The sequence below is a fragment of the Lontra canadensis genome, unplaced genomic scaffold (assembly GCF_010015895.1).
Source record: "Lontra canadensis isolate GAN:19392208 unplaced genomic scaffold, GSC_riverotter_1.0 scaffold22, whole genome shotgun sequence".
Classification (NCBI taxonomy): Eukaryota; Metazoa; Chordata; class Mammalia; order Carnivora; family Mustelidae; genus Lontra; species Lontra canadensis.
Window position 1 is genome coordinate 2,372,369 of NW_022631016.1, and position 27,556 is coordinate 2,399,924.

General features: G+C 57.5%; 2 protein-coding genes across 2 annotated transcripts; one reads left to right on the forward strand and one right to left on the reverse strand.

Moving 5' to 3' along the window:
• Positions 1 to 710: 710 nt before the first annotated feature.
• On the reverse strand, positions 711 to 5,094 carry LOC116870286 (atherin-like). The gene is made up of 3 exons (XM_032861928.1): positions 5,058 to 5,094; positions 4,281 to 4,783; positions 711 to 740 (listed from the first exon to the last, which is right to left on the reverse strand). The coding sequence occupies exons 1-3, from the start codon at positions 5,092 to 5,094 to the stop codon at positions 711 to 713; spliced, it is 570 nt and encodes a 189-aa protein (XP_032717819.1).
• On the forward strand, positions 5,035 to 10,499 carry IRX1 (iroquois homeobox 1). Its single transcript, XM_032861847.1, has 4 exons — positions 5,035 to 5,368; positions 8,279 to 9,317; positions 9,690 to 9,762; positions 10,082 to 10,499. Exons 1-4 carry the CDS (start codon positions 5,093 to 5,095, stop codon positions 10,137 to 10,139), a joined length of 1,446 nt encoding a protein of 481 aa, XP_032717738.1. The 5' UTR covers positions 5,035 to 5,092; the 3' UTR covers positions 10,140 to 10,499.
• The last annotated feature ends 17,057 nt before the right edge of the window (positions 10,500 to 27,556 follow it).

Below are 27,556 nucleotides of genomic sequence, written 5' to 3' on the forward strand. Positions count from 1 at the left end.
TCGGGACCGGTGAACTACACACACAAGCTAATTAAAAGCTGCATAATGGGGCCCTACAGGAACGCGGTAGAAAAACAAATAAATACGCGTGCAGCTGGCGCGGCGATGGTACCTCTGCCCCCGAGCAACCGTCTGGTGACATCAAATTATAAACCCTGGAAACCCTCACGCCGTTGCTGTTGATCACATTGGAGGCATAATGGAAATGATTTGGTTAATTAAGGGGAGGTTTATAAAATATTTACGTGTGTGCACACACATGTAATTCACTTCCTCTTACACTCGGGGACGGCGACATCGCGGCACTCCAGGCCAGGGGGCTGCGGTCCATTTTTTTACCTGCCATGGTGGGAAACTCCTGCCGGTTCCCGGGGCCCGGCGCGCCTGGGCCGCTCTTTTCCCGCCAGCCGCAGTCCAGGGAACCAAGCCCCCACTCCGCCTAGGCACCTGCTCTGCTTTGCCCGGTGGTGGGCCCTGCCTGGAGAGCTTCCAACCTTACCGAGTCCCTGGTCCCTTGCTTCCGGATGTTTTCCTCCAGGGATGTTCCCGGGGTCTCTTGGCGTCTCCTCCCGCGGGCCTCACTCTGGTCCCTCCAGGGCAGCCAGGCTCTCTTCTTGGCTTGAACCCAAGGGCAACTGGGCGCAGTCCCGCGCTCCTCTGGGCTTCTCGGCCATCCGCTGGGGAATGTTTGATTCTTGCCTCACTGTCTGTCATCGCGGAGCACGGTGGCTTCCTGGGTCCTGCTGGAGAAAGGTGCAAAGTCTAATGGGTATTTAACAAGACTCATAAATCAGGAGGCACGCATCAGGGCGGAGGGCAGAGCCGGGGTCGGGGCCCGGGCCAGCTCAGGCCAACAAGCCCCAGCACTAAGCTGCTGCCCTGCATGCCTGCCCACCCCCCCCCCCCCCCCCCCCCCCCCCCCGCGTCTGCACAGGAAGGAATGGCCATTTTGAAAGGCAGAGGAAGAGGCCTTGGGGCTGCCACTGCATCCCTGACACTGGTCTCTGACACCTGCTGGGTCCTTGGCGCCAAAGGTAGGTCCCCATGATGGCTTCCGGGAGAGGGGTAGTTTCCCACCAGCTGCATCCTCTTCTTCTGGGACCCAGGGAGGCGGAGCCTCAAAATCAGTGGAGAATTCTTTTGGAGGAAATAAAATTGTAAATGGGGATGCTGTTTGGTTTGTTTACTTTCATTCTCTTGTAAATATACAGGGGTGGGTAGGGAGCTTGGTGAACGCTAACCATCACTGGGGGCAGGGGAGAAAAAAAGGGACATGATCTTTTACAGACCTGGGGTAACAATTCCCTCCTATTTAGAAAACTAACCCCCCCACCCCACCAAAGGACAACCAGCAAGTAAACTTTTCATCAGGCCTTGAAACCTGCCTAAAAGTCAAGTTGGTCCAAAATCATATTTTTGCCAACTCTCCCTCCTCCAGCACACACCAAGTTCTCAGGGCCTTTCTCTCCTCCCCACCAGAGTCCCCTTCCTCCCTCCAAAACCACTCCTGCACTATACTGGGGTGCCCTACCCATCCATGGGTGCACCCAGAGGCCCAGGTCCTAGCTGGGGAGGCAGAGGGTCCAGGTTTTCCAATCACAAGGTCTTGACCAACTGCCACTGCCCAGCTCTGCCCTGTTGTGCCAATGCCTGCTCCAACTCCCAGGGTCCCTACATGGGTTTCCTTGCACTCCCTCCCCAACCTGAGCCCCGATGCAGGCCCCTTGGAGCTCAGATTCGGCTGGCCTCACAGCGACCCCTAGGTCTGGCTTTGTATTGCTGATTCCACTGTCCTGCCTCTGGCTCAGTGGTTGGCCAGTCAAAGGAAAGGGGAGGGGCTCCTCCAGCCCAACCCCTGGCTCTGGCCTCCAGACCAGTGACCGGCCTGCAGGAACCACCCTTATCAGGTAGGGATAGTGGCTGAGGGTCTGTGAAGGTGGTTTCTCCCTGTTTGTGTATCCAGAGTGGCGGGGCTGTGGGTGGGTAGAACCCCACAGATTGACCCCAGCCAGTGCCACTGAGCCCCAAAAGGACCCTATATGGCCCCCCTATTCTCCCCTGCCTCTCTGCCGTCAGAGGGATGGCCAGGACCTGGGAAAGGCTGAGCAAGTGAGCTGGGCCATCTTCTTTGGGGAAAGTTCTGGAATCCCCTTAAGCAGATGTTCAAGTGAGGCCCAAAGTCCAGGCTCAGGCACAGCTGAGGGGCCTTCCCTCCTCAGCCCCACTATTTGATGCTGACAAGGATTAGTGGGATGGTGGGAGGATACTTTCATGGGGATGCTGAGCCAGGAAGTTTGGGATCCTTCTCTTTTCCTCCTGATCTCCAATGGGATGGTTTGGAGGCAATCCCCACCCCACCCCCCTGCCTCCTTTTTTTTTTTTTTTTTTTTGGTCAGATTGTTTCCTAGTTTTTTTTTCATGCAATTTTTTGGGTAAAGCTAAAGGAGAATGAAGGGAGGAGATGAGCCAGGGGTACAGTCGGGCTCTGCTGGGATCCAGCCTTGGCCTTGGGCAGAGAATGAGCACAGTCAGCACTAAGGCACCTTTCTAGGGCTTCGCAGAGGAAGTCTACAGGCCTTTTAGAGTCAATTTTCCTACTACTGGGGAATCCCCAGACATGGTTTCCAGGAGGGCCCTTCCCACTCACCTCCCTGTCTTCTAGAACCTTCTATGTTTTCATAATGCAGATGGAGGTGAGACAGGCAGGGCACAGCATGTGACGGTGGGGGTTGTTCTGGACAAAATCTGCTGCCCACATCTGGTTCTGCCGCTCCAGCCGCCCTGGAGTGAGCTGCTGTGGGCTGCAGGGGGAGAGTGCGGAGGAGGATCCATCTGTGTGGCTGAATCCCTACAGGGACAAGGGTCTCTGGCCTAACATTCTGCCTGCCCTCCATGTCATGGAAGAGGGTTTATCGAATCTGTATTTACCTGTCGCCCTGAAATGTGACACTGAGTTTTGCTGAACTGAACAGTGCTGGGGCTGGCCCATGGCTCTGTTTGAGATGTAGGAAAGAGGGGTTTGGCAGGCAGGGAGGTCGTGGGCTGGGGAGCAGGAGGAAGCTTTGGTTTATTGACTTCCAGGACTGGGAGTGGCTCGTACTGAGCTCTAGCACCCCAGAATCTGCTTCAAAGCAGGAAAGGTCCCCAGACGTTGCAGGAGGTTTCTAGCCTGAGCAAGGGCTAGTTAGTGGAGGTTGGGTGGAGGGCGGTAGGGGAAGGAGTGAAGGGGCAGCACGGACAGGAAGAAAACCTGAGTGGAGAAATAAAAGCCTGATTACAGATCTGTTAATTAGTAATTACCATTATGGGCGTCATTGTTGCTAATTATAGACAGTGGTTCTCTGTCTGTCCTCAGGCCCCAAAACGGGAAATGAGAGCCTTCCTGATGGTGCAAGAGTCACTGGGCCTCCAGGATCCAGGGGCCTGGAGGGGGAACTAGGGGATGGGGTCCAGGTCAAGGTCCAGCAACACAGCCTGCTGAGGACCCAGCCCAGGGGCCAGCCTCAACTCCGCACCGGAACTGGCTCACACCAAGGCTGACACTGCAGCGCGTGGGTGAGATTCCTGTGGGGTCCAGTGTGCCAGCCCCTCACAGCAGGGAGTACACCAGGGGAGGGGGCAGGGGGGACGCTGGCCGCTTATTCGGAGATATGAGAAAAGTGGCCCCAGGAACCAGGACCGGTACCCCCTGCACAGTCCCTACCCGGTCCGCGGGGATCTGGCCGGCGAGTGGAAAGGCAGAAGCGGCCTGCCCCACAGAAGTCCGGTGCACAGGGAGGCGAGGAGGACCGTGCACCAGTGGTCTGAGCCCTAGCAGGGACCTGGACCTCCTCCTGGAGCTCGGGGTTCAGGGCAGTGTCCGCTCGCTCTCCCCGCCGGCTGAGGATGGAGAAGAGAGAGGGAAGGAGAAGAGGGACACCGTGTCCCTGGGCCGGTCGCGGCGTCGCCTCGGGCGGGCGCTCTCCTCATAAGTTTCCTCCCTGCGTGTGCACACCTAGCGGACAGACGAGGGGCCCCCGAGCCACACTTCGTTCCTCTCGTCGCCGGGGTGGGGGCGGAGCGTTTTCCTCGCGCGGCGGCGGTGATTTTCCAGCAAAGAAAAGGTCCCCACCCTCACCTCCAAGAATCTGTCACTGTGGACTGCCTCCGCTTTGCCATTGAAGTGGCTTCTCAGCGGCCCTTTCTTGAAGTTTTCCCAATTAGAGAGCGCGCAGAGCTCGGCGGCTTCCCGCTTCTCCCAGCGCAACGAGGCCAGTCGTGGCCAGGGGACCCGGGAATACCTCGTGGGGGCCGCGGGGCCGCCACGCCCGCGTCCGGGGGTCACGCCACGCCGGCTTCTGCGGCGCACGGAGCGCGCGAGGGGCCACTTCTGCCCGAGATGTCTGGGGGAGGCCAAGGCAGCGGCGGCCTCGGAGGAGAGGCCCTTCCCGGCGGGCTGTCACCGCCCCAGCGCCGGCACCGCGGCCCCAACGGCGGAAGAGCAGGCGCCGAGACGCTTTCCTGAACGAGCAGACACTCCTCGGCTTCGAGGCAGCAAAGCCAGGGTCCAAGAGCCGCGCGCCGGTGCGGACCGCCCTCAGACGGCCGCGGGAGCCGGGCGGCGGGGAGCCCGTGGCCGCGAGGCCCGCACCAGCCGCCCGGCCCGCTCGCGCGCCCACAGCGGGCGGAGGTGGCCCGGCCGGCGCGGAGCACCACGTGCGAGCCGGGAGGGGCGGGAGCGGCCGGCGAGGGCGGGCGGGAGGCAGGGAGGGGGCGGGAGGGGAGCCGGGGGGCGGGGCCAGCGCTCGAGGGGATGCCAATCAAAGCATCAACTTCAAATTGTGTCTGAAAGCCCCGCCGCCGAGCGGAGGGCGGCCGCCGCAGTCGGCGCGGGATCGCGGAGCCGGGCGCAGCCGGGAGCCGGGCGCCAGCGAGCACCGGGCCGAGCAGCAGCCAGCGGCCCCCGCCTCCGGGCCGGCCCGAGCGCGCCCGGCCGGCCGCCCGCCCCCCCCCAGCCCCGCCGCCGCTCCCCCCGCCGCGCGGCCGCGACCCCCGCCCCGCCCCCGCCCCTTTAATACTCGCCCGGCGCCGCCGCCGCCGCGGATCCGCGGACATGTCCTTCCCGCAGCTGGGCTACCCGCAGTACCTGAGCGCCGCGGGGCCCGGCGCCTACGGAGGCGAGCGCCCGGGGGTGCTGGCCGCGGCCGCCGCCGCCGCCGCCGCCGCCTCGTCGGGCCGCCCGGGGGCGGCGGAGCTGGGCGCGGGCGCGGGCGCGGCCGCCGTCACCTCGGTGCTGGGCATGTACGCGGCGGCCGGCCCGTACGCGGGCGCGCCCAACTACAGCGCCTTCCTGCCCTACGCCGCCGACCTCAGCCTCTTCTCGCAGATGGTGAGTGCGCCGGGCCTGCCGCCGGCCCTCGCCTCGGCCGCCTCCCCCGGAGGCCCCGGAGCCCCGGGCGCGGGTGGTCGGGCGCCGAGCCGCGCGGGAGCGGGGGCGGGCGGAGCCGGCCCGGCAGGGGAGCGCGGGAGGCCCGGCCCGCGGGTCCGGGGCGGCGGGGGAGGCGGCGGGATCGCCGGGCGGCGGGCGGGCGACCGCCCCTGCGGCTCGGCCGGGGGGAGGCGGGAGGCCTGGGCCGCGAGCGGGGTCTAGGCGGGAGTCGGGGAGGCCGAAGGAGCAGGCCCGGGGCGCGCGGCTCGAGCCGGAGGTTGGGGCCAAAGTCGCTCGCGCCCCCGGCTCGGCGGTGGCGGCGGGGCGGGCGGGCGGGGTTCCGGCAGCTCGGCCGGGTTCCGCAGGACGCCCGGGACTGGCCGGCGGACCCCGCTCGCGCGACCTTTCTGGCTTTGGGGCCGGGCGGGGGAGACCCCGCTTCCTCCCGTTTTGGTGGACCTCCTCCAGTTGTGTCCGACTTTGCAGAGGGAAGAGTTGATCGAAATAAACCCAACAATGGGGAGACCAGACGGGCGGGATGGGGTCTCTTAATGGAGAGTGTGCAAATTTGAGATGCGGGGGGGACTGGAAATAATTTTGGCGTGTGAGACGGTGTTTGCTTTGACTTTCGTAAGTTGCCAAAGTTTTCATTTCTTTTGCTCCGAATGAAAAGCACTTTTCTTTCCGCGTTACATAATGGAGGATTAAAGAAAACAGTCCCTGGGCTTAAAATAAATGCTGTCCTCTTAGTCTCCCGTCCCAGTGGGTGTCAGATGGGGGAGGGAGCTGCAAATTTAATTCTCCGCGGGGCATTCGCCATTCTGTCGGCCCAAAGGATCCATTTTCCTTGGTCTGACTGCAAGGTCGCGCTTAAACTTCGGGACACTGCTGAATTGCGCGCGGGGCGCTGGGGGCCAGGGAGGCAGCCCCCTCTTGCGCTGGAGCGGGAGGGATAACGCAATTTGCAGGCACCCCCCCTTGCCTCCCCACTCTCCCCAGAAGAGGCAGGGAATAAATACCCGCCAATTGTAAGCGAGAAAAGCGGCTGGTGTGTTTTTCTGTAACTTTTTCTTGTAGTTTTGGAAAGAAAAGGCTATTTCTCTGAAAGCGGCCCCAGCTGCCTTTGAGATCGCTTGCTATCGAAAAAGATCAGCTCCCATTTTGTTCTGGCGGCTGGGGATGCCAGGGAAGCGATGAGAGATTTACAAGGTATCCTTTCAAAAAGAATTCCGGGTGGAGAAGAGGCCAAAATGCCGTCCTTACAGTTACAACCAAAATACTTAGAAAAGTGCAAAGTGCATTTTGCAAAGATTGGGCAAAAACGAAATCTGGCCAGGGCAACCTTTTCTCAGTGGCATCCACCACTAAACTAATTAGTCAAATACATATTCTGCTCTTTATAACTTCTCATTCTGGAAACCCCCTCTGCTAACGTAAAAACTGGACCATGTTTATTTGGAGAATTATAAATTTTAACAGAGATTTTGAATACAGATGTGTGCTATTTGGGAACACCCTCCCCCCGCAAACGAGTATTTGTAGGAGAGAAAGGGAGCTGTGTGGTGGGACTCTGCACCCATTGTATGCGGCAGGGAAGGAAGATACTAGATCTTTCTTTCTTTCTTCCTTCCTTCTTCTTCTTTTTTTTTTTTTTAAACTAAGGGGAAACAATATAGAAATAGCCCCCAAAAGGTGTGAGTATCTGCTAGTGCTTTCCCTCTGATTCTCAGAACGTAAGCCTAAATGCAAACTCTTGATTCTAGGCCTGGGTTTCCAAGCCGTTAAGATTGGGGATTTGGAAGTCAAAAGATAAAATTGTGAGTGAATGTCTGTCTGGGCAATTTATGGTAATAATGAGGCCTAATGAGGTTGTTAGAAAGATAAAATGTTATTTACCAAAAAACCTGATGGGATAATTTGACTTACTGTGTTTTACTACGGATGATAAAAAGAATATTGATCACAAATAAATCACGGCTTCTAAATGCCTGAGAACAGTTCGAGCTTCCTCTTGCCGCGTCACAGTCAAACTTCAGAGATAAAGTAAGTGAGAACAGGCCTAGGAGAGCGGTTCCCTTTCTCACAGCCGGGACTCCTAGGCCCTCGTGTTAATATTTTACCGGTTAAGCCCTCCTTTTGTATTAAAAAAAAATGGTGTTTTTGTTGTTGATGATGGCCAGGATTAAAATTTTAAATTACCTGTCACCATGGTCGACCTTTAAGTGTGGGGAACCATTAAATGCAGATTAATTTGGGAGCTAAAAAGAGTGTGCTTTCATTTTAAATTGCTGGTGGATTTGGACCCAAAGAAAACCTGAGATGGTTTATTTTGCTTGACCCCCTCAGGGTCGAAGGGAGGGGCTTTAGGCTTTAGGTTCTGTACGTTTGGAGAAACTGTTTTATCAGCGCAGTTAAAAGGTTTTCCCTTCTCGTTAGTGTGAGATAAACTTGGAAATTAGGGCTGTTGAAGTTGTTGTGAGTGGTGGGGGTGAGGGGACTGAGGGACGCCTGGGGAAATTCTGTGGGGCCACGGCTCCCGCTGTGGTCTTCTGGAAATGCATGGATTCTGGAACTTCTCTTGAGTGATGAAATAAAATAAAATAAAGATAAAAATAAAAGCAAAACCAAACCAAAACAAAAAACAACCTCTTCATGATGGGTGAAGTTCAGTTTCTAGAGGCAGCTGATGGTTCGGATGGTCACTTCCTCCCTGGGTGGTGCACTGGGGGCCTTCATGTTCTCCAGCAGACAAGAGCCGCTCTTCCCCAATTTCCCAGTTTTGGGGACTCATCGCGCTCTCTCTCTCTTTTTCTCCTCCCCCCACACCCCTGCTCTCTCTCTCTCTTCCCTCGGTGGGCTGTGTGGTTGCAGGGCTCACAGTATGAACTCAAAGACAACCCTGGGGTGCACCCTGCCACCTTCGCAGCCCACACGGCGCCAGCCTACTACCCCTACGGCCAGTTCCAGTACGGGGATCCCGGGCGGCCCAAGAACGCCACACGCGAGAGCACCAGCACGCTCAAGGCCTGGCTCAACGAGCACCGCAAGAACCCGTACCCCACCAAGGGCGAGAAGATCATGCTGGCCATCATCACCAAGATGACCCTCACGCAGGTGTCCACCTGGTTCGCCAACGCGCGCCGCCGCCTCAAGAAGGAGAATAAGGTGACGTGGGGTGCGCGCAGCAAGGACCAGGAGGACGGAGCCCTTTTCGGAAGCGATACAGAGGGCGACCCCGAGAAGGCCGAGGACGATGAGGAGATAGACCTGGAGAGCATTGACATCGACAAAATCGACGAGCATGACGGCGACCAGAGCAATGAGGATGATGAGGACAAGGCCGAGGCCCCTCGCGCGCCGGCGGCACCGACGGCCCTTGCTCGAGACCAGGGCTCGCCGCTAGCAGCTGCCGACGCGCTCAAGTCCCAGGACTCGCCCCTGGGCCTGGTCAAAGAGGTCCCGGAGCCTGGCAGCACGCGCCTGTTGAGTCCCGGCGGCGGGTCGGGTGGCCTGCAGGGCGCCCCGCACAGCAAGCCCAAGATCTGGTCCTTGGCCGAGACCGCCACGAGCCCCGACGGCGCGCCCAAGGCCTCGCCGCCGCCTCCCTCAGGCCATCCCGGCGCGCACGGCGCCCCCGCGGGCGCGCCGCTGCAACACCCCGCCTTCCTGCCCAGCCACGGACTGTACACCTGCCACATCGGCAAGTTCTCCAACTGGACCAACGGCGCGTTCCTCGCGCAGGGCTCCCTGCTCAACATGCGCTCCTTCCTGGGCGTTGGCGCGCCCCACGCCGCGCCGCACGGCCCGCACCTGCCCGCGCCGCCGCCGCCGCCGCAGCCCCCAGTCCCTGTTGCTACGGGGGTGCTCCACGGTGACAAGGCCTCTGCTCGCAGCAGCCCCGCGCTCCCAGGTATGGCGCCCCGGGGGTGTCCGCCTCGCCCCGGGCCAGGAATCCGGAACCCAGGAGTAGCATGGTCGGGGTGGGGGGCGGGAGGCGCGCCGGCTCCGGAGGGGAGAGGCGGTGGCAGCCCAGCCCGGGGATGAGCAGTGATCTCTGCCTGGATTAGGGCACTGAGGCCGAGGCCCGGGGCCCGGTGGGGAGAGCTGAGTTCTACCTGCAGGCCTGCCTAGTGAGGGGTGAAGGGTTCTCTAAGACCCTGTCCTCGCTGTGAGAGGGAGGGAGTGGGTGGGGGAGAGGCTCGCGCACTTCGGCAGCAGCCCCTCCGCCCCTCACACTCACACACCCGTCTCTTAACGCTCTGCTTCTCCCTCTCCCTCGCAGAGAGAGACCTCGTCCCCAGGCCGGACTCGCCGGCTCAGCAGTTAAAATCTCCCTTCCAGCCCGTGCGCGACAAGTGAGTGCGGTTTGCTTGTGCCCTCCGTGTGGTCGGGGCCGGCGCGGAGCGGGGATGCGGGGATGCGGGGAGGAGGGCACGGGGGCTGGGGGGCCGAGCAGGGCCGGGCGGCAGCGTCCCACAGTCGTTGCGGAAGGGGCGCTGTCCGCCAGCGCTGGGCGCGGGGCCCTCTGGCTGCTCCGGGTTTCTCCCGACCCGGGAGCCGCGCGCGGCCGGCGGCCACGCCCCCAGGCGCTCGGCCGGCAGAACCGGTGCCGCCGGGCTGCGGCGCCCATCACTGACTTCTCGTGCTTCTTGTCTCGCTGTGTTTCCCCCGCAGCTCGCTGGCCCCGCAGGAGGGAACGCCGCGGATCCTAGCAGCCCTCCCGTCCGCCTGATTCAGGGTCTTCTTTTACTTTTGCGGGGGGAGGGGGGAGGAGTTGGGGAGGGAGGGGATGAGGGAGGAATTAGGACAAATATTTCAGACCGGTGTAAAGACAAATATGGCCACGACGTCAACGACTCCCATCCATCGCTTTCTGCAGAAAGGGGCTCGTCCGGGCAGCCTGGCCTCTGCCCCCAGCTCTGGTGGCTGTCACCAGGCTCTGGTGGACTATCCGCTCGGTAAATGCCCCACGTGCTTGTGTCTTTTTTTCCCCCCTTCTTTCTGTATATAGAGTGATTTCAGATTGTAAATAGCGCGTCAGCGAACTTGTCTAAATCATATATTTTTGTCTAATAAACTAAATGAAATGATGCCCACTGCTCCCGCTGCTGTGTGTGGCTGGGTGTATGCAGGGGTGTCCGGAATCCCGCAGTGCTGGCATGGCCCAGATGCCCCTGGGTTTGGGAACAGAGGCTCCTTGGGGAGTTTCTACGGGAAGACTCCGGTGTTTCTCAGTCTTTCGGTGGTTGTTGAATTTGTTAGTATCAGTAGGGCAGTTTCTTGTAGGCAGTTTCTTTCCAACCCTTAGACATTTATCTGGGGGCACGCCTTTCTCCAGAGGTAAATGAGTTTGAGTTTCAGCAGTTTATACACCAATTTCTTGAAGTGGGCAACAATGGGGGAAAAATAAAAAGAATTTCCAATTATGTCCCCAAAGGAGAACTTTGGATTTGAAATCAATTTATAACTAGTTGTCTCAACAGTGCATCTTGGTGTCGGGTTGTTTTGTGGGTGGAGTGAGGACAAAATGGAATATGAAAATTTGTCTCTGAATGCATTTTTTAGTTACGTGGTGAAATCAAACGTGGAGAGAGATTGGAAGGCTCTTTTAAACGGACCTGATGGGCGGCTGAGACGCAGCTCAGGAGTTCTCTGGGCTTGTGAGCCAGGGAACTGCCCTAGCCTTGCGGGATGAGAAAGAGGAGTGGGGGCTCTGGTCTCCCAGGGGCCCCCCTTTAAACTCGTGAGCCCTGGACTGGGCACACCCAGAGAGCACAGGAAAAATAACCCTCTGGTGGCAGGGTCTGGGAGGTGGCTGGGAAGAAGGTAGGACAATGCAGGGCGTGGAGCTGGCCTGGGATGCGCTTGGGTGGGAAATGGCCCAGGACCGTGGGGAACTGTCAAGGTCAGGGTTTGGGCCTCTGGGTGCTCAGAGCCGCCCGAGGCTGCACCAGGACAGCCTGCATTTCAAACAGGGCACAGATGACTTTATGCTGCCCATTCGTGAACACTGAGAATAGAAAATTCACAAAACCCTCAGTGAGGATGTGAGCTGCAGCGGGGAAGAAACCTAGTCCCTCATACAGGGCAGGACCTCCACGACCCCCACCGAGGTCGGCTCACCGGTCCAAGCTGTCTGGGGCTGCTGGTGGCGGGGAGGGGCGCCTCGCGGAAGGGGACAGTCTGGCCGCTGTCCTTGCCCCGGCTCCTCTGTGGCGGGGAGCAGGCGGCTCGCGCGGAGGCCGTGGAGATGCCACCCCATGGGGGACTGACTGCTCTTTCGCGGATGCCTGTCGTCCTCCATCACCCCCTGCCCCCTCGCACGTCGTCCCCCTCCCTTTAGAGAAGGGGGGGCCCTCCCGGCCCTGAGGCTGGAGGAGGCGTAGCGAGAGGAGGCGCGAAGGCCGCGGGAGAGCGAGCACGGGGGGGAGAGGGGGTGCGGGGCAAGCGGGAGGGGCGCGTGGGGGCGCAGGAGGAGCCCGGCCGCGGAGCCGGGTGCAGGGCGGGCACCCGCGGGCACGCTGGGGCTGCGGCCGAGGTGGAGACGCTTCCAGTCCGTTGGACGTGCTCGGCGCGCCCTCTATGGGCTGGAAGCGGGATGGGGTCCTGACCGTGGCGTGGATGTGGCTCCTAGGGCCAGGCCCTGGCGCAAGATCTGGGGTGCTGGGCCTGGGAGTCGCCGTGGGCGGGAGCCTCGATTTGAGGTGGTCGGGCTTTCTCTGTGATCTTGGATGCCACCAGCTGTTTGTAATTTGGGGGTGCGGTGGCGGGCCTGCTGGTTGGCCTGCTGGCATTTGTGGGGGGGGAGTGGGTGCCAGGTCCTAGGTAGGGTGCTTTCATTGGCAGGTCAAGTTGGGGATTTGGAGAGGACTACCTGCTCTACCCTTGACACTGGGGCTTCAGGGGCCACTGCACCTTCAGCTCCCCACTCCAGAGGTCCCGGCCTGGATCCTCGCACTTCCCCTGACCACTGGGGACAGATGGATCCTGTGTACTTGGCATGCGTGTGTTTTGACCAGGAGTGTCTTGCTCCTGTGGTGAGGGACGGCGTTCCTGGAGCACAGACTTGGTGCTCCGGCGTCTGCGCTGGTCGAACCTTCCTGGGTAACTGCTGGAAGCGTCAGGTGGGATTCAGGTGGGTGGCAGAGTGCCCTGCTCTGGCAGCCTCCAGGCTTCCACTTCCCGGAATCAAATAGGCCAGCCCATGCAGGCACCGGCTGTTTGCACACCCCGTATCTCTGCTCTTCCCTTTCTTCCTGTCCAATACATTTGGGACCCCGAACACTGCTGCCCAGGAGGCTGGACGGGCATGTGCTTACCAGCCGAGTCCCACACCTGGGAGCCCAGTGATCTGGAAGTCCTGAAGGGTCGGTGTGTCCCCCCGCTGACTGAAGTTTCCCACGCAAAGAAATCAGATCACCATCTTCAGAATTGTTTTTCTCGAGTGAAGAGGTAGAGATAAATTTTTAATCAAGCTTTGAAAAATCACTTTTGTTCTTTGTGCATGGTTTGTAACCGCCTTCCTCCCCGTCACAGCCACCTGAGTGTGCGTGCGAGGGGGCAGGGCTCCCCAGGGGGAGCACCTGCTGTGCACCTATTTCAGCTCCTGAAATATCTGGGAGTAGACATAGAAAACTCTTTTTCTTCTACAGCCAAAGCAGAAGTTCTTCTGGAACTTTCTGCTTGTGCAAAGGTGCTCTCATACTCGATGCATGCCTAGGGACAGTTTCATAGGGTGGTGGTAGTTCTGTGACTGGCAAGGAGGAGATTGAAGCCGAAAAGGGGTAGGAACGAGGGATGGAAATGAGATTAGTATTTGTGACTTGGTGCCCCCTGCTCTACTGGGGAGCTGGAAAGGACAGCCTGAGTCTGGAGCAGAGGATTTCTGTTTACTGAGTCTTCTGGTTGGAAAGGGTAGCAAATCCTGTGTGGAAACGCTTCCCTTCCTGCTCCAGGGCAGGCCGGTTACGAGGAGATGGTCAGAAGCTCATACCTTCCAGATTCCCCCCTCCTGCAGGCATGTTCCTAGCTTGAAGACTTGCGGGGTGGGCACAGGTCCCACTGCCAATGACCTGCTGGATGCTGGAGTCTGAAATCTCTCTGTTCCCACCATCCATCCCTCCCTCCTCCGATCAATTATATTCACCAGCACATTTATCTCGCCTGCAATATGGAGAATTCATATTCATCTCTCGGTTTTAGTGGTCTGACACTGATTAATGTAAGACGCGCCATGGCTCCGAGGGGCGCGCCACCCGATGAATCATGGCCTATAAAGTTTCAGTCGTCCTTGTAGATGGGGCTCTGCGAGAGAGCCAAGAAGCCCGAGAGGGAAAGAGGAGGAGAAAGGAGAGAGAAAGGACAGGGTGACCACAGTGCCCGGGTCCCATGGGACAGATACTGGCCTTCAGTCCCCAAACATGGAGGCTTTGGCTGGCCTTTATCCCTCTTCCAGATCCCTTCTCCTGAGCTGGGGAGTCAGGTTCTGGTCCTACCTAGCTGCCCTCTTCCCTTTCCTTCTGGATGGTGGAAGCAGGCTGGAGGTTGCCTGGCTGCTCCCAGCCAGGGTCTGGGTAGGACTTGAGTTGCCAGCTGGAGACCAACGATTTATGGACACTGATGCAGAAAGATTGGAGCCAGGAATGCTCTCCCGAAAGTGCCAGGGCCCAGTCTGCTGTGGGGAATGGGATTTTAATCTTGCATTACCCCAAATTGGAGGTTGGATAGGAGGGAAGGAAGCCAAGCCCATGGTGGCTGGGTGGGGACAGCTCTGAATAGGTTTAGAGCACGTGGGCAGTAGGGGCATGGAAGGCCCTGGAACCTCCGGAGGTCTCCTCCCACCAGAGCCGTGTTACATGGGCCACACTGCAGGACTGAGCACTGTGATGCCAGTCAGCTGGGCTCTCAGGTTTCCAGGGACCTGAGAGGGGAAGGTCTGGGTTACCTGACACGGAGCACATGTCTTGTGGCCCCATGACTTACCGGCCCCCAGGGAAGCATCCTGGGGGAGAGTCCTGGCATAGCTTGCAGCATGTGGCTCCAGGTGGGGAGGGCAAGCAGGAAAAGGGCCCTGGGTCTGGAATCCAGAATGGATGGCTAGAAGAAGGAGCTAGGAGATAAAGGAATCGTGCCCTGGGGGAGGTGGCAGCACTCCGCCCCTTGAAGGAGTCCCCCAAAGTCCTTGGGGATGGAGCAATGCTCCTGGACACATTACCTTGCCTACGAGTACTCATCCTAGCCCTGGCATTGGGTGAATGGTCTCCAGCCTGCTCAGCCAGGTGGGGTTCACCGAACTTTCCAGGTCTTCTCCAGGGTGTCCACCAACCAGTGGCTCTAATTGTAACTCAGAGCTGAAAGGCCTCCCAAGGTCCCCTGGGGGACTGCTGGCATCCTTTTGTGCACCAGCGAAGGAAGCTGGATACATGTCCCCCCCCCCCCCCAATAAGGACTCTGAAAATGGGCAAAACGGTCTGTCTGAGAGGGATCCCAGAGCTGGGCAGAGGAGGTGGGCTGACCTGTCAGGACAGTGACCACAAGGCCTGCTGCCCACAGTGCTTGTAGAGCCCAGGAAAATGTTGTTCTAATTTATTCTCAAATGAAAAGAAATTTTTAAAAAGTAACTTTTAGGTCAAAGGAAATGTGTTCTTGTATAATACCAACATATTCGTCTTTGTGCCAACAGCAGTCGTAACATTCATATTGTAACATTTGTTTCCAATGGAGGAAGAGGCCCACCGCCCCCAAGTCGCAGAGCGGCCCTAGGCAGAGGAGGCCCCCGGAGCACCCCCCAGAGCTTCCTAAAATTCTGGAATTATCACGAATGGGAAGTCAGAGGAGTGAGGTGGCCCCAACCCAGAAGGGGTGCACGGAGGGCGCTGTGGGCCTGGATGGCCTCTCCCCAGCGCTGCGCCTCCCAGGCCGCACCAGGTCGCCCAGGCTGGAGGCCTGAAGCGCGCGGGGCCCAGGGGCGGGGGCGGGGGCGGGCGGGGGCGAGCCCTCGCCTGACCCCCAGGGGCGGGACGCGAGGGCCAGCCCCCTCCGTGAGCTGTTTGGCTTCTGAAGACGCCGCGGGTGTCTCTGATCCCCTAATCCAGTTACCCAGCGACCTGCGCCCAGGGCCCGAATGCGGGGGCGCAACGGACCTGGCTGCGCCAGGGGGCCTGGTGGGGGGAACCGGCGCACCCCACCAGCCTGCGGTCGCCCGCGCCAGCGCGCCGCCGGCCCCGGGTCCCCAGCGGCCGCGAGTCCGGGCCGGCGCCGCAGTAACGCCGCGACAGTCCCCTAAACCGAGGAGCTGGTCCCACTCCTGCCTCACTCCTTGGCCTGAAGCCGCCCTTCGGCGCAGGCGAGGCTCCCGGGGCTGGGGCCGCGGGGTGCGTGGTGCGCCCGGGGCTGCGGGGAGGGACGGCTCTCCCGGCTCCCCGCGGCCCCTGCAGCTCGGCGCGCCTCCCCGGCCCGTCCCTTCCTGTTGGCCTGTTTGTCGCCGAGGCAGCTTCGCCTGTTGTTTGAATTTTAAGCGTATGCTTAATTGCCAGGTCCTCGGGTAGCTGCAGCGGCGTCTGAAAATATTAAATACATCTGCGAGACGGTGGGCAAGAGAAATTAAAAAGGTGCTCCCGCGCTGAATGTTAAAAAGATCTCACAATGAAGTGATTAACATTTTTATGAATAAAATTAATCACGCATTGACTCTGCAGCCCAGTACATCTGAAAGCCAAATGTGGCCCGCGCCGCCCTCTTTCTTACACCCAAGAATTTGGGGGACCTCCTGGGCCCCCAGCAAACATCCAGCCTCTTGGAATTTGAGAATGCTTTTCAGGAGATGAGTCAATAAGAGATAACTTTGAAACAAGGAAAATACAACCTCCCCAAATATCACCATCCACAGCACATATGGGGAAAAATTAAAAGCAATCTTTTTTTCTTTCTTTCTTTTTTTACCCCTATAACAAACCCTTGGTCAAAACGGGATATAATTTTCCTTCTCAAATATGCACATGAAATTGTATGGACCTGGGTCCAGGAGGATAGTGGACAGTGAGGGAGGAGGGAGCGGGAGGCTGGTCCTGGGGCTGGAGGAAGGATGCTTTCCCCTTCCTCGCCCTCGTCCTGGTACGCCCTTGTGGCCAAGAGGGTCAGATTGGAGGGCGGACCTTCCCCATTATTAAAATTTCCAGCCTTTCCGATAATAACGTGCGGTTTCTCTGCCGGCCTCATCTCCCTCCTTTCTGATCTCCTGCCACCGTGGTTTTGGGACGATTCCAGCCGCCGTACAAAGGGAAGCGAAGGCATCTGAAGGGTCCAGCAGCTGCGGCAGAGGAACAGCATTGCCATTTTGTTGCTGTCCCCAGCTCATGTGTGCAGCAGAAGGTGGCATCAAAGCCGCCCGGCCTCCTCACTTCCACACATGATTTCCTACCGCTGTGGCGAATCTCTCTGAGCTCCGTGAACCAATAAAACAACGGGCCCTGTTTGAGTTGATATATTAATATTTACCGAGGATTTGCAAGGTCGGGGCTAAATGTCAGCAGATTGCTGGGGCAGTCCTGTGGGGAATAATTAAACAAATCTCACAGCGGTTCAGGCTCATAACATCTTTATTAATCTTTTCTTTCCCCTACCCTTCTGAAAGAGCACATCGAAATCATGCTTCTGCCCTCAGACCCAGAGAAGATCCGGGGTTCGGAGTAAGTGTAACAATGGAGCGCCGCACCCTTCCGGGCAGACGCTCGCCAGGAAGGAGGACTCCGATGTGGAACCCTCAGCGGGCGGTGGGGACTCTCCCCTGCCCCTCTATCAGATTTATCTGGACTGATTCGCTGAAGAGGGCAATCCTACTGTTGATGGGATTTGATCCACAGCCCTGTGGTGCCACCCGGGTCCTGGCTCAGCCAGGTGACCAAGGGTCGCTCGAGCAGGCCCGCCCTCTCCAGCGTGATGATAGCCTGCACTTTAGGACAAGTTGTCCGATTCTCCTTAATAAGCTTCATAATTAGTGTTGGGAGCCTCATTACAAGTCATAGCCTGTAGCAGTCCCAGGCCAAACAGCCCTCCGCCATCTGATTTATTTTTTATCAGGCAGCAGGAGCTGTCTGGAGTTTTTTTGTTTGTATAATGGGGACCTGCATCAGGCCCCCAGTGTAAAAATACCACCAGGAAATTAATTGCTTCTGTGTGGATTCACCCCAGATGTGTCCTGTTGATCAGAATGGTATATTTTTGACTTCGCTATCCTGCGGTGAGTTGTAAAAAAATAAAATGAAAGCCAGCAATGCAAACACATTATCATCAATGTACGTTCAGTGTGGCGTAATTGAAAACGGACTTTCCGAGGAAGATGTGCAGGGAGAGTTCGGGTTTCTGCTAAGGCTCTCCGCTCTTGCATACAGTTCTTACTTATTCGTTTATAAATGCGTGTATTTATTTACCACTCCTAAGTGGAACCACCTTGTGGCAGACACGTGGCTAGGATTTAGCTGCTTTCTGGAGGAAAGATCTGCCACTTAAAATAGCGGACACCCCAGTGAGGCGGCTGACCCTTCCACCCCACGCTGGACACCAGGGCTCCCGGCCAGGGCGGTCTGGTGTTCTCACAAGCCTGCAAGGCCGCTGAGAGAGGGCTGGATCTCAGCTGTAGTGTGGGCTGCACCCCAGAGGGGCCTCCGTGGCCCTGGGGGGCGGTCCACGTGCTGTGCCCGCCATGCGTGTGTCGTGTGTCGTGTGTCACTAAGCCGGCTGGACAGATCCACGTCATGTTCTTCCCGCATCCCTCCCAGGGCTCAGATACAAGCAAGTGCAGAAGCCACCCTCTCATCAGATCTCTTGTTCCCCCCTAACTTCCAAGTAGGTTGGGAATGACTCTTCCAACTTGGAACATTTTAGGGGTACTTTTACACTAATTAGTCCCTGACCGAGAGTTTCTGTTCTGGGCGCTGGACGGTCCACTGCCCCTGATTCTGTATGCATCACCGTCCCCACGGCCGGCGTTTTCCTCCACGTCCCTTTGTTTATTTGCTTTTCCTCCGGGAGTTTCCCGAGCTTTGCTCACCCAATCCCTCTTCGTGAGGCTGTTTGAGGTCAGCAGTCTCTTTCCTTGCTCAGCACTGTGTAGGGTTGCAGATTGTAAATTGAACCTCAGATTACTAAGCAGACAACACCTTATTTGTGGGGGGGACGCTTAATGATGAAATATAATATAATGATGACGAGAGTGAGACACTTCGAGTGTGCTGGAAATTACATCTCTTTTCTGTACAAAGGAGCCCAGTGCGGGACTTTTCAGGGCCCCCGGAAGCATCCGGTGTTTTTCCAGCAGCAGTGAGAATGATTAGACGCTGGAATCTGTCAGTGAAGGTTTGCAGAGCCTGTCGGTGGGAGGGTTTTACTGCTCTCGGAGGTCTCCTGGCTGGTAAACTTGAGCACCTGAGCTGACAGGTGGAAGGGGGTCCCAGAAGCTTCACCTCACTGAGCAGGAGGCTGAGCCCTGGTGGGCACGTCCTCCCAGCCTCCAGATGCATGGGACGGCCGGGGTGACCACAGCGACCCCGTGGGTGAGCTCCGGGAGCACAGGCAGTGGGACCAAGAGGAGCTGTCCAGATTGTTCGAGTGTGTGTGTGTGTGTGTGTGTGTGTATGTATGTGTGAAAAGGAGGGAGAAGGAGGGAAGGGGGCACAGGAAGAAGGACAGGGAGAGCACGAGGAGGCCCGGAACTCGGAGCCTCCTGCTGAGGAGTCCACCTGCTCTTCCCACACACCTCTCAGCCTCTAACCTCTGCTGAGGGTGAAGGGTGCAGCAGGAGCCTTAGGGAAACGGATCAGAAAGGCGTGTTTCCCAGCAGCCCCTGTCTCGCTTTCTGTTCTAGCAGGCGGGGGGCAGGGCCCAGTCACCTGCATTTCAGATCAGGGTTCTTCTGCCATCGACGGGGGATCCACACTCAGAGGAACACTGGGGGGACCCCAAGCTGCACTGAATTACTTCCCATTAAGGAATCAGCCAGTGAGAGGCTCTGGGATCACCCTTTTTGGTTCATTAACACTTGAATTCCCTAGACCCAGAAGGCTCTAACGCAGAACCGAGCACATCTGTCTTTAGTGGCAAGACTCGGTCACGTTCGCCAGAGAGAGGACATCCTTCGGAGAGTCTGGGCAACGCTAGGTGTCCCGTGGTCCTTCTGCCACACTGGTCACTGCAGATGTGGCCGTGGCTTTGCAGGACTGTGTGAGGACAGCGGGTCATTGCTGGCAGTGACCCTATTCCTGGCCAGCAGGGCCATCTATCATCTCACAGCAGTGAGAAAGGAAAAATAAAACCGCCCCCTGTGCTCTACTCATGGTGGGAGGCTACTGCCTGGCACCTTCTACCTCTGTGTTCTCAAACCTCGAGGGCGTCCATTGTGAGGGTCTCCCCTTCCTCTGAGGGTCCTTGATTCTCTGTGCATCCTGTTAACCTTGTCTCGTGCATCACATTCCCCCTTTTTACTATTCATGTGGTTGAGAACTCAAAATGTAGACGGACGGGTGCCCTGCACCTACCTAGACAGAGGCGTGAGTGAGCGTTCCCCGGGAGTGGCAAGCGGAGGGCGCGGCGGGACACGGTGGGAGCAGGCGCCTGTGGTTGTGAGAGCGGCCGGCAGTCTTCTCAAGTGTCTGCGGAGTGCAGAGGCAGGAAAGCTGCGTGCTGACCGCTGGCCTCCACCTGACGGGCACAGGGAGGAAAGCTCCAGACACATTCCGGGAAAAGCAAAGACCTGGAGAGACCCCGGGACCCCCTGCGCCCACCTTCCTCCTCATTGCCCTCCCCTCCTCACCTGCCTTCACAAACAGAGGCGGAAAGGGATTTCTTAGCCCAGTGTGAAACCAGCCTTATCTTTCGGGACTGGAGTTGATTTTCTCTTGGGAGATACTTCCTCCGCTTTCTAGGACGAGTTCTATTTGTTTTGTTTTGTTTTAACACCAAAAAAAAGACCCCAGGGGTGCCTGGGTGTCTCAGGTCATGGTCCTGGAGTCCCGGGATCGAGTCCTGCATCAGTCTCCCTGCTCAGTGGGAAGTCTGCTTCTCCCTCTGACCCTGTCCCCTCTTATGCTCTCTCTCTCTCTCCTTCTCTCTCTTTCAAATAAATAAATAAAATCTTAAAAAAATATTAAAGACCCCAGACCTTCTTGGACTACACAGATCTGTTACAAACCAATAGCTTGTTGATAACTGTGGTATAAACGAGTCAGAAACTCATGGCCTGGACGTTCCCTCATCGGCTCCCTTTGAGCCCCACTTTTTTCTAGGAAGCGTGAGGTGTTGGAGGCAGTGCCGTGGGCAGCGCCAGCCGAGGAGCCCGGCACCCGAGTTTCCCACGTGGTCACGGTTGTCGGAGTCAGCTGTGCGTCTGGAGAGCTTCTGGTGCGCAGGGACCTCTGGGAGGCTTTGTCCGCCGTCTGGCCATCGCTTCCCTGCGGTGCAGGAGATGGGTTTCACCAGAGCCTCACCACGTCCCTGCCCCCAACTTTGCACATTGCCCCAAGTCTTTAACTCTGAGTTTCAGCGCATTTTGGACACCATGAAAAATGCCCTTTTCATGTCAGGAACATGCTAATCTGGAAGGAGAGGAGGGGGAAGACCCAGGCAGGTAGCTGTGACTTGACCCCTTGGTCAGGGCATGAGGGTCGATCTTGCAGATACAGGAACGAGCTCTCCACCTGTGCGAGGAATTTCGAGGGTTTCATTCTCATTTTCCTGAGCCAAAAGTCAGGGCTGGGGGCCCGTGTTATGTTAAAAGCAATTCGTAGCACGGGCAGCTAAGGTGCGTCTCCCCGTTAGGCAGCCTTGAGGAGGGGACTTCCGAACGCCTTCCTGTGGGTGCGTGTCAGCCGCACAAGGGTGGGCCGACCACCGAGGAGGGCACAGGGAATCTGAGATTAGAACTCACCAATAGAGACGCTCTCGTCTTGGACCTGAATCATGGTCCTCGCAGCTCCCGACACTGAACCGGCCATCGCTGGACGCCAGGAACCGCCTGTGGTTTGCGGGTGGTCATGGCGCAAACCCGCCCCCGAGGCGGGGAGGTCGGGACTCTTCTTTGCTTAGCATTAAGCGTGCGGGGCTGGGAAGCTCAGGGTTCTAGCTGCCCCTCTGCTGCCTGAAAGCCCCCCTCCCCTGGAATGGGGGAAGGTGTTGGGTGACTTCTCTGCCAACAGTGAGGCCTCCTTTAGGGCCATGGGAGCTCTGTAATTCTGGAACCGTCCCGCGGTGTGTGCTGCCATCTGACAGGACTCCCTGCTCCAAGATGGACCTCTGTCACCCTGACGCCCTCTGCTACCCGTTGGGGACACAGCTGCTCTATCCGGAGGCCGATGTCTTTTTCAAATCTGGTTGTGATCTTTCTGTAATCAGTAGGCAATGCTATTTTTTTCTTTCTTTCTTTTTTTTTCTTTTTCTTTCTTTCTTTCTTTTTTTTTTTTTTTTTTTTTTTTTTTTTTTAGCGATGCCCTTTTATGCCCAAATAGGACAAGCTAGCATGTCATTTCCCACATTCTGTCTATGGGAAGAAGTCGTTTCTTTTCCAGGGACACTGCCACTCGAGTCCCACCTACAACAGGGTCTCCACACCCTTGCATGTGTCCGGTCGCTTACGTCTTCCTAGCTGTCCAGGCCTGCCTTCCCTAGGAGCCAGGCCCACTCTCCTCTGGAGTGCCCACTTTGTATCTCTCTGCCTCTTTCTGTCCCACACCTGAACTTCCTGTGGCACCACACACTGCGGTCACAGGGTTCCCTGGGGGGTGGGTGAGGGATGCAGGGGCTGGACGCGCCCTCCGCCCTGTCCACGGCTCATGGCTATCAGTGATGTGAGGGATCTCGTGGACTTCCGGAATGGGGCCCGAGTTTAGGTATTGACACCCGGGTCAGTGGAGTGTGTGTGCACGTGCGTGTGAGGGGCGATGGGTGGGAAGGCTCGGGTCAGGGGAGGAGGGTCAGCATTGCTTGTCTTGTTTATGGAGTGGCCAAAGCGATCATTTATGCCCACAGACCCCCTTGTTCCCGTTGGTCAGGGCGAAGCTGGGCTTCCCTGGAGAGCGCCTCCTGTCCCAGACTGGCCCTGTCCCATGTGCAGAGACCCACAGACTCTGAGGCACAGAGAGCCTCCCTTTGCATGCACAGGGAGGGTCCCCCAAGGCATGTGCACCTCGCGAGGACCCTGCCGTGGACCCTGATCCCAGCCAGGGGAGTTGTGTGAGCACTGTGAGTGCACGGGGAGCTTTGCACGAGGACACCTGAGCCCGGCGTTAGCACTGACACGTCCCAGAGGGCGGGGACCCTGCCTCAAGTCAAGGAGTGGAGAGCCATGCAGACTCGGCGGCCTCAGGGGGACTGCAGCACATTCAGCCGGGGTTCACGTCCTGCCCTGGCAGAGCTGCCAGCTTTGCTGGGATCCGCCTTTATCCCCAGCGAGCGACAGGGGTCTTCACTGAGGCTGGAACTGGCCCCAGGGCAGGCAGTGCGGGGCGGGGAGCCACTGCTGGTCCTCCTCGGCTCCCAGCCGCCCTGTGCCTCCTGGAGGCTCCACATGGCCTCCACCTCCACAGAGCTCGCAGTCCGGGCGACCCCACCCCTGTGCCCTTTGCAGGTGAACCGCCCCACGTTCCTCGAACACTGAGGCTCTAGGATCTTCCCCATCAGAGAGATTTTACAAGGACCTGCTGAAATTCACTCCTGCCGATGTTCCCTGGTAGCCGTGTCTCTGCTCCTGGATCGGGACCGCCTCCCCATCTACTGGGTAACACGCCTCCGTCTGTAAGACGTCTGTGTCCTGGCCTTCAGCTGCCGCACTCACCGTCTGAGACCGAGGCGTTCTCAAGGGTGGGGACGTTCAGCAGGCAGCCCGCCAGCGTCGTGGAAGGAGTGGGTCCGGAGGATAAGGGGCCCGGAACACCTCCGTCCCCTGATCACGTCTCCTCGTGCATCACGCTCCAAGGCTAAATGGTCCTGCACGCTCCTGTGTACAAGAGCCGCACCCACTTCAGCTGTTTTACTTGCATTAACTTCCACTTTTGGTGATCGGGCAGGTGGTCATGAGGGAAATGGAATGTGAAAGCAACAGATTCCAAGTTCCTGGAACTGCGGGGGGCAGAGGCGAGAAGCTCCCGAGCGAGCCTGTGGGGCCGGGAGGCTGAGCGGTGAGAGCTGTGCCCAGGTACGGCGGTGGCGCGCTCCTGCCCCAGGACCGGTCCCGTCCACGGTGCTTGTCTGTCGCAGGGGGCTCAGGCCGAGTGCCTGGGCAGGGCTCTCGCCTCCCGTGGTTCCTTCCCAGGGTACTTCACCTCCTGGGCCCACTGCAAACGCGTTCTGAGGGATTCCCCAGCATTTGAAACATGAACACATCACTGGGTGGTTTCACGCCGCGGGGTGTGAATTCCTCCGTCTTCAGCAGATGTGGTACATTCTACGGTCACTTCTGAGAGCCCAGGGTGGTGCCGCCTCTTCCTACTGGTGGGCAAACCCATTAAGTACAATTTGGTACTTGCTTTTTGCCCCTCAGTCCATCCCGAGAGCATTCGCTGGTTCAGTGGCTGTCATCCCCCAGGGAGGGAGTCTTGGGGGGAATCATGGTGATACGGGATTCCTGTGGGTCGTGAGGATGGTTCCCTCTCCCACCAGATGAAATACTTACTTAAGAACAACTGGGGACTCTGTTCTTCCAAGTCTGGTTTCAAATCCCGCCGGTTAATGCCATCGGTGAAAACAATTAACTTCTGTATATTTCGGGATACAGGCAGGACCTTGTAGGAATCTTATTTAATTATGTGCTATATTAATGTTATATTGATTATGTTATTGCCTGTAAATCCAGTTGCTTAATAAAGCTGCAGTCATTTTGCAATAAAGTTGTGTTTGCAGTCAATTAATGGGTGTCTGGGGGCAGACAGCTATGCGCAGGGGCGTGGGCGCTCAGAAAAGTCGTCCTGGGGCCGAAAACCATAGAAACCGAAGGAGAAAGTCAGGTATTTATGTATCTATAGGAATGCACGTATGTGCACGTATGTGGTTGGATTAAGGAAAAGGGGAAAGCGTGTACCCCGCTGCACTTATCTTTAGCACATGGATCTGGGTATTCCTGAACAGCCGTCTGCACGGCGGGGCACCACGCAGCACCCAGGCCGCGTCGCGGGCATGGGGCGGAATAATGCGCGATTTAAAACCTGCAAGTAGAGGTTGCATGCCAATACTGCGACCACGTGAAGGCCAGGGAACAAAGCATACTTTCATTAATAATCATGTTAACATCCCCGTCGGAGGGGCACATCCACCCATTCAGAGGAAATGCCGTCGCCTCTCTGAAGATCACATCTGCCGCTAATACCGTTCGGCACGCGCTTTGACTTTTATCTCTCCACCCAAGTTTCATGTCATGATTTTCACATCTGATGCTAAATTCAGGTCGCTGCAAAATAAGTACAATTATTTCTTTCTCAGCTTCCCTGATGTGTCCAAGATGTGTGTCCTCATGACAGAACATTAAATAAATGTTAAGTTTTATGAGTGTATTTTTACTAATGCACCATAACAAATGGAAAATAACCCACTCCTAATGCAGACACTGTACTCGATCCTTTCCCACACGGAAAATGATACGCCGGTCATGTCATCACGCTTCAGTCCTTTGACTGGGGGTCCAGCCAATGGTTCTGTCATAGCAATGTCTCTTTGGCCTTACAAATGGCATCTAAGAATGTATGATCTTGTGGTCTCAAATGTGAATTAGGATAATGGGGTAGAGGTCAGTGACCAGCCTTATGTCACACAAGGATTTCCCCCAAAAACCCAAGCTGTGGGTATCTCAGGCTCCCTGACTCAGCTCTTGTCAGTGTCACACAGCATCAGACCCAAAAGGAAAGCCCTATTTCCTGCTGCGTTCCAGCTAGACCTTCTGAGAACGTACCCTGCCGAGTTATGTTCTGTGCCCTGGGAGCCAGCTTTTCTTATGCTCCCCAACTCTGCAGGCTGGACCCACACCCTCCGTTAACTGCACACGGACAGTCGACTCCAGGCCCTGCATGGGGCCGTCCAGCTTTGACTTAAATCTACAGACTCAGTTGCTTCCCCACTGCCTGAATGCCGGAGAGCCACTCACTCCGCAGTGGCCAGGTGCCCCCGCTGGAGAATGGAAGCTCGTTCCCTGTTACACCAGACCCGCCTCCCCGGCTGCTGTCCTTTACACCCTGCTCACTAACCCTCTTGGTGGTGGCGTGCGGGCGTTTCCAAGTAAAGCAAAGATGGGAGGGAAGAGCCTCGGCCCCAGCCTGTGCTCATCCAGGGGCAGTGCAGAGTGACAAGAAGGACGCAGCACTGCGGCCCTGTCCTCGGAGTCACCTCCCGCTGGCAGGCTCAGCTCCCAGGGGATCAGACGGCTCTCAGCACCACTGGATCCCCAGGAACGTGGACCTGTTAGTACTTTTGTGGCAATTACTCATCATAAAGAGGGACTGCATCAGACTTCTTTAGCCCTGGGCTGTGAATCAGCCAGAAAGGCCAGCAACGTAGAATGCTTGGATCCAGATGTGTTTTCTGGACGGGGACTGGGAAGGACCTTGGGTGAAGCGGGGAAGTAGAGGCTGAAGGGGACGGGTGGAAGGCAGCTTCCGTAACCCTCTCGGGCCCGCGGGGGGACCTGGATCTCAGGGAGTCACTCCCACCTCAGGAGTTCCACGTGATGGGGTTGTGTCATGTCTGGCGGTCTCTGGCTCATGCATGGCTCACGCACCAATCAAGTGTGCACATCTGACCACTGACAAAGATGAAAGGGGGATCGCACCCACTGTCCGTTTTCAGAAAGCCCAAGGACTGTCTGTGGGTGGGAATGTGAACCATGGAGGTGCTTGCCCGTGTTCAGGGGCCCCGAGGTCAGCCCTGCCAGGGAAGAGGAAGAAACCCACTAGGAGGAGGTGTGACGGTCTCCCAGACACACCAGCAAGCCTTGCACACCAACGGGGAGGCCATGGCCTGACCCCATGTCAACTCACCGGTGTCCCTGAAAGCCAGATGACCCTCCAGCCACCATAGGGCATAGAAGCAAAGAATCTGTTGGTTTTCCTAAAAAGAAGTAAAAGGGAGGGGGAGGGGGAAGGGGAGGAGAGGAAGAAAGCCACTTCCCACGGTCACATTCCTTCCTATCAGGTCTCCTTTGGTGTCATTCTTTCCTTCATGCTCTCTTCTCAGCCCAAGTTTTGCCTGATCTGTCACCGAGGTGCTGATGTCTGTAGAACCCTTTGCAGGAAACCCCTAGGTGACTGCTGTGAATTCAGCCAGCCTGATACATGGGTCACCCTGGGGAGCACACCGGCTGGGGAGGAGGAGTAGGGCTCTAGGTGTGTGACAGGCGCCCCAAGAGGCAGGGTCACCGCCCTTAGGGTTGGGAAGGCCATTCACACTGTGTCTGAGTTACTCAGCTGGTGTCTTGGGGGCATTTCTTGATACGTTTGCACAAAGAATGGTGTGGACTTGGTCACACCTCTCACCGGTACTGGACGTGAGTCGGACCTCTCACTGACACTGGACGTGAGTCGGACATCTCACTGACACTGGATGTGGATGTTTCTGTAGGGACGTTGGTGATGAATCGCTTCCCCCTGGACCCTGGGGGCTTTTGGTGGTGGTGTGCGTGGCTATTGTCTGCCCTCCCCCTGGAAAGTTTTGTTGTCTGGATACACTGGGTGCTGTTTGGGGTGAACGCCCGGTGGAGAAGGGCCAGAGATGCTGCTCGGTGTCTACAATGCCCAGGACGGACCCTCCCCCCACAACCCAACAGAGAGTCATCCCGTCCCAAATGTCCACAGAGCTGGGCAGTTAGTCCCGTGTGTGCCGGCCCTCCCCACAGCTCTGTAAAGACCCATAAAGCGTGCTGTCTGAGAGTACAACGACGCCCAGATGTTAACAGTCCAAAGGAAATAGAAATCTTAAAGTCAAAGTTAATAGCTGGGTCTTCCTGTCAACAGCACGCACCTGGAGACTTCCATGGGATGACCTGTGGGGTTCTTGGAGCCCTTCTGAGCTCTGGTGACCCCTGCCCTCCACCGGTGGGGCGTTGACCGCCACGTTCACGCTAATGTAAATCAGAACACACTCTGCTATTGCTAAAGATGGGATTGGGTTTTTCTATCCCTT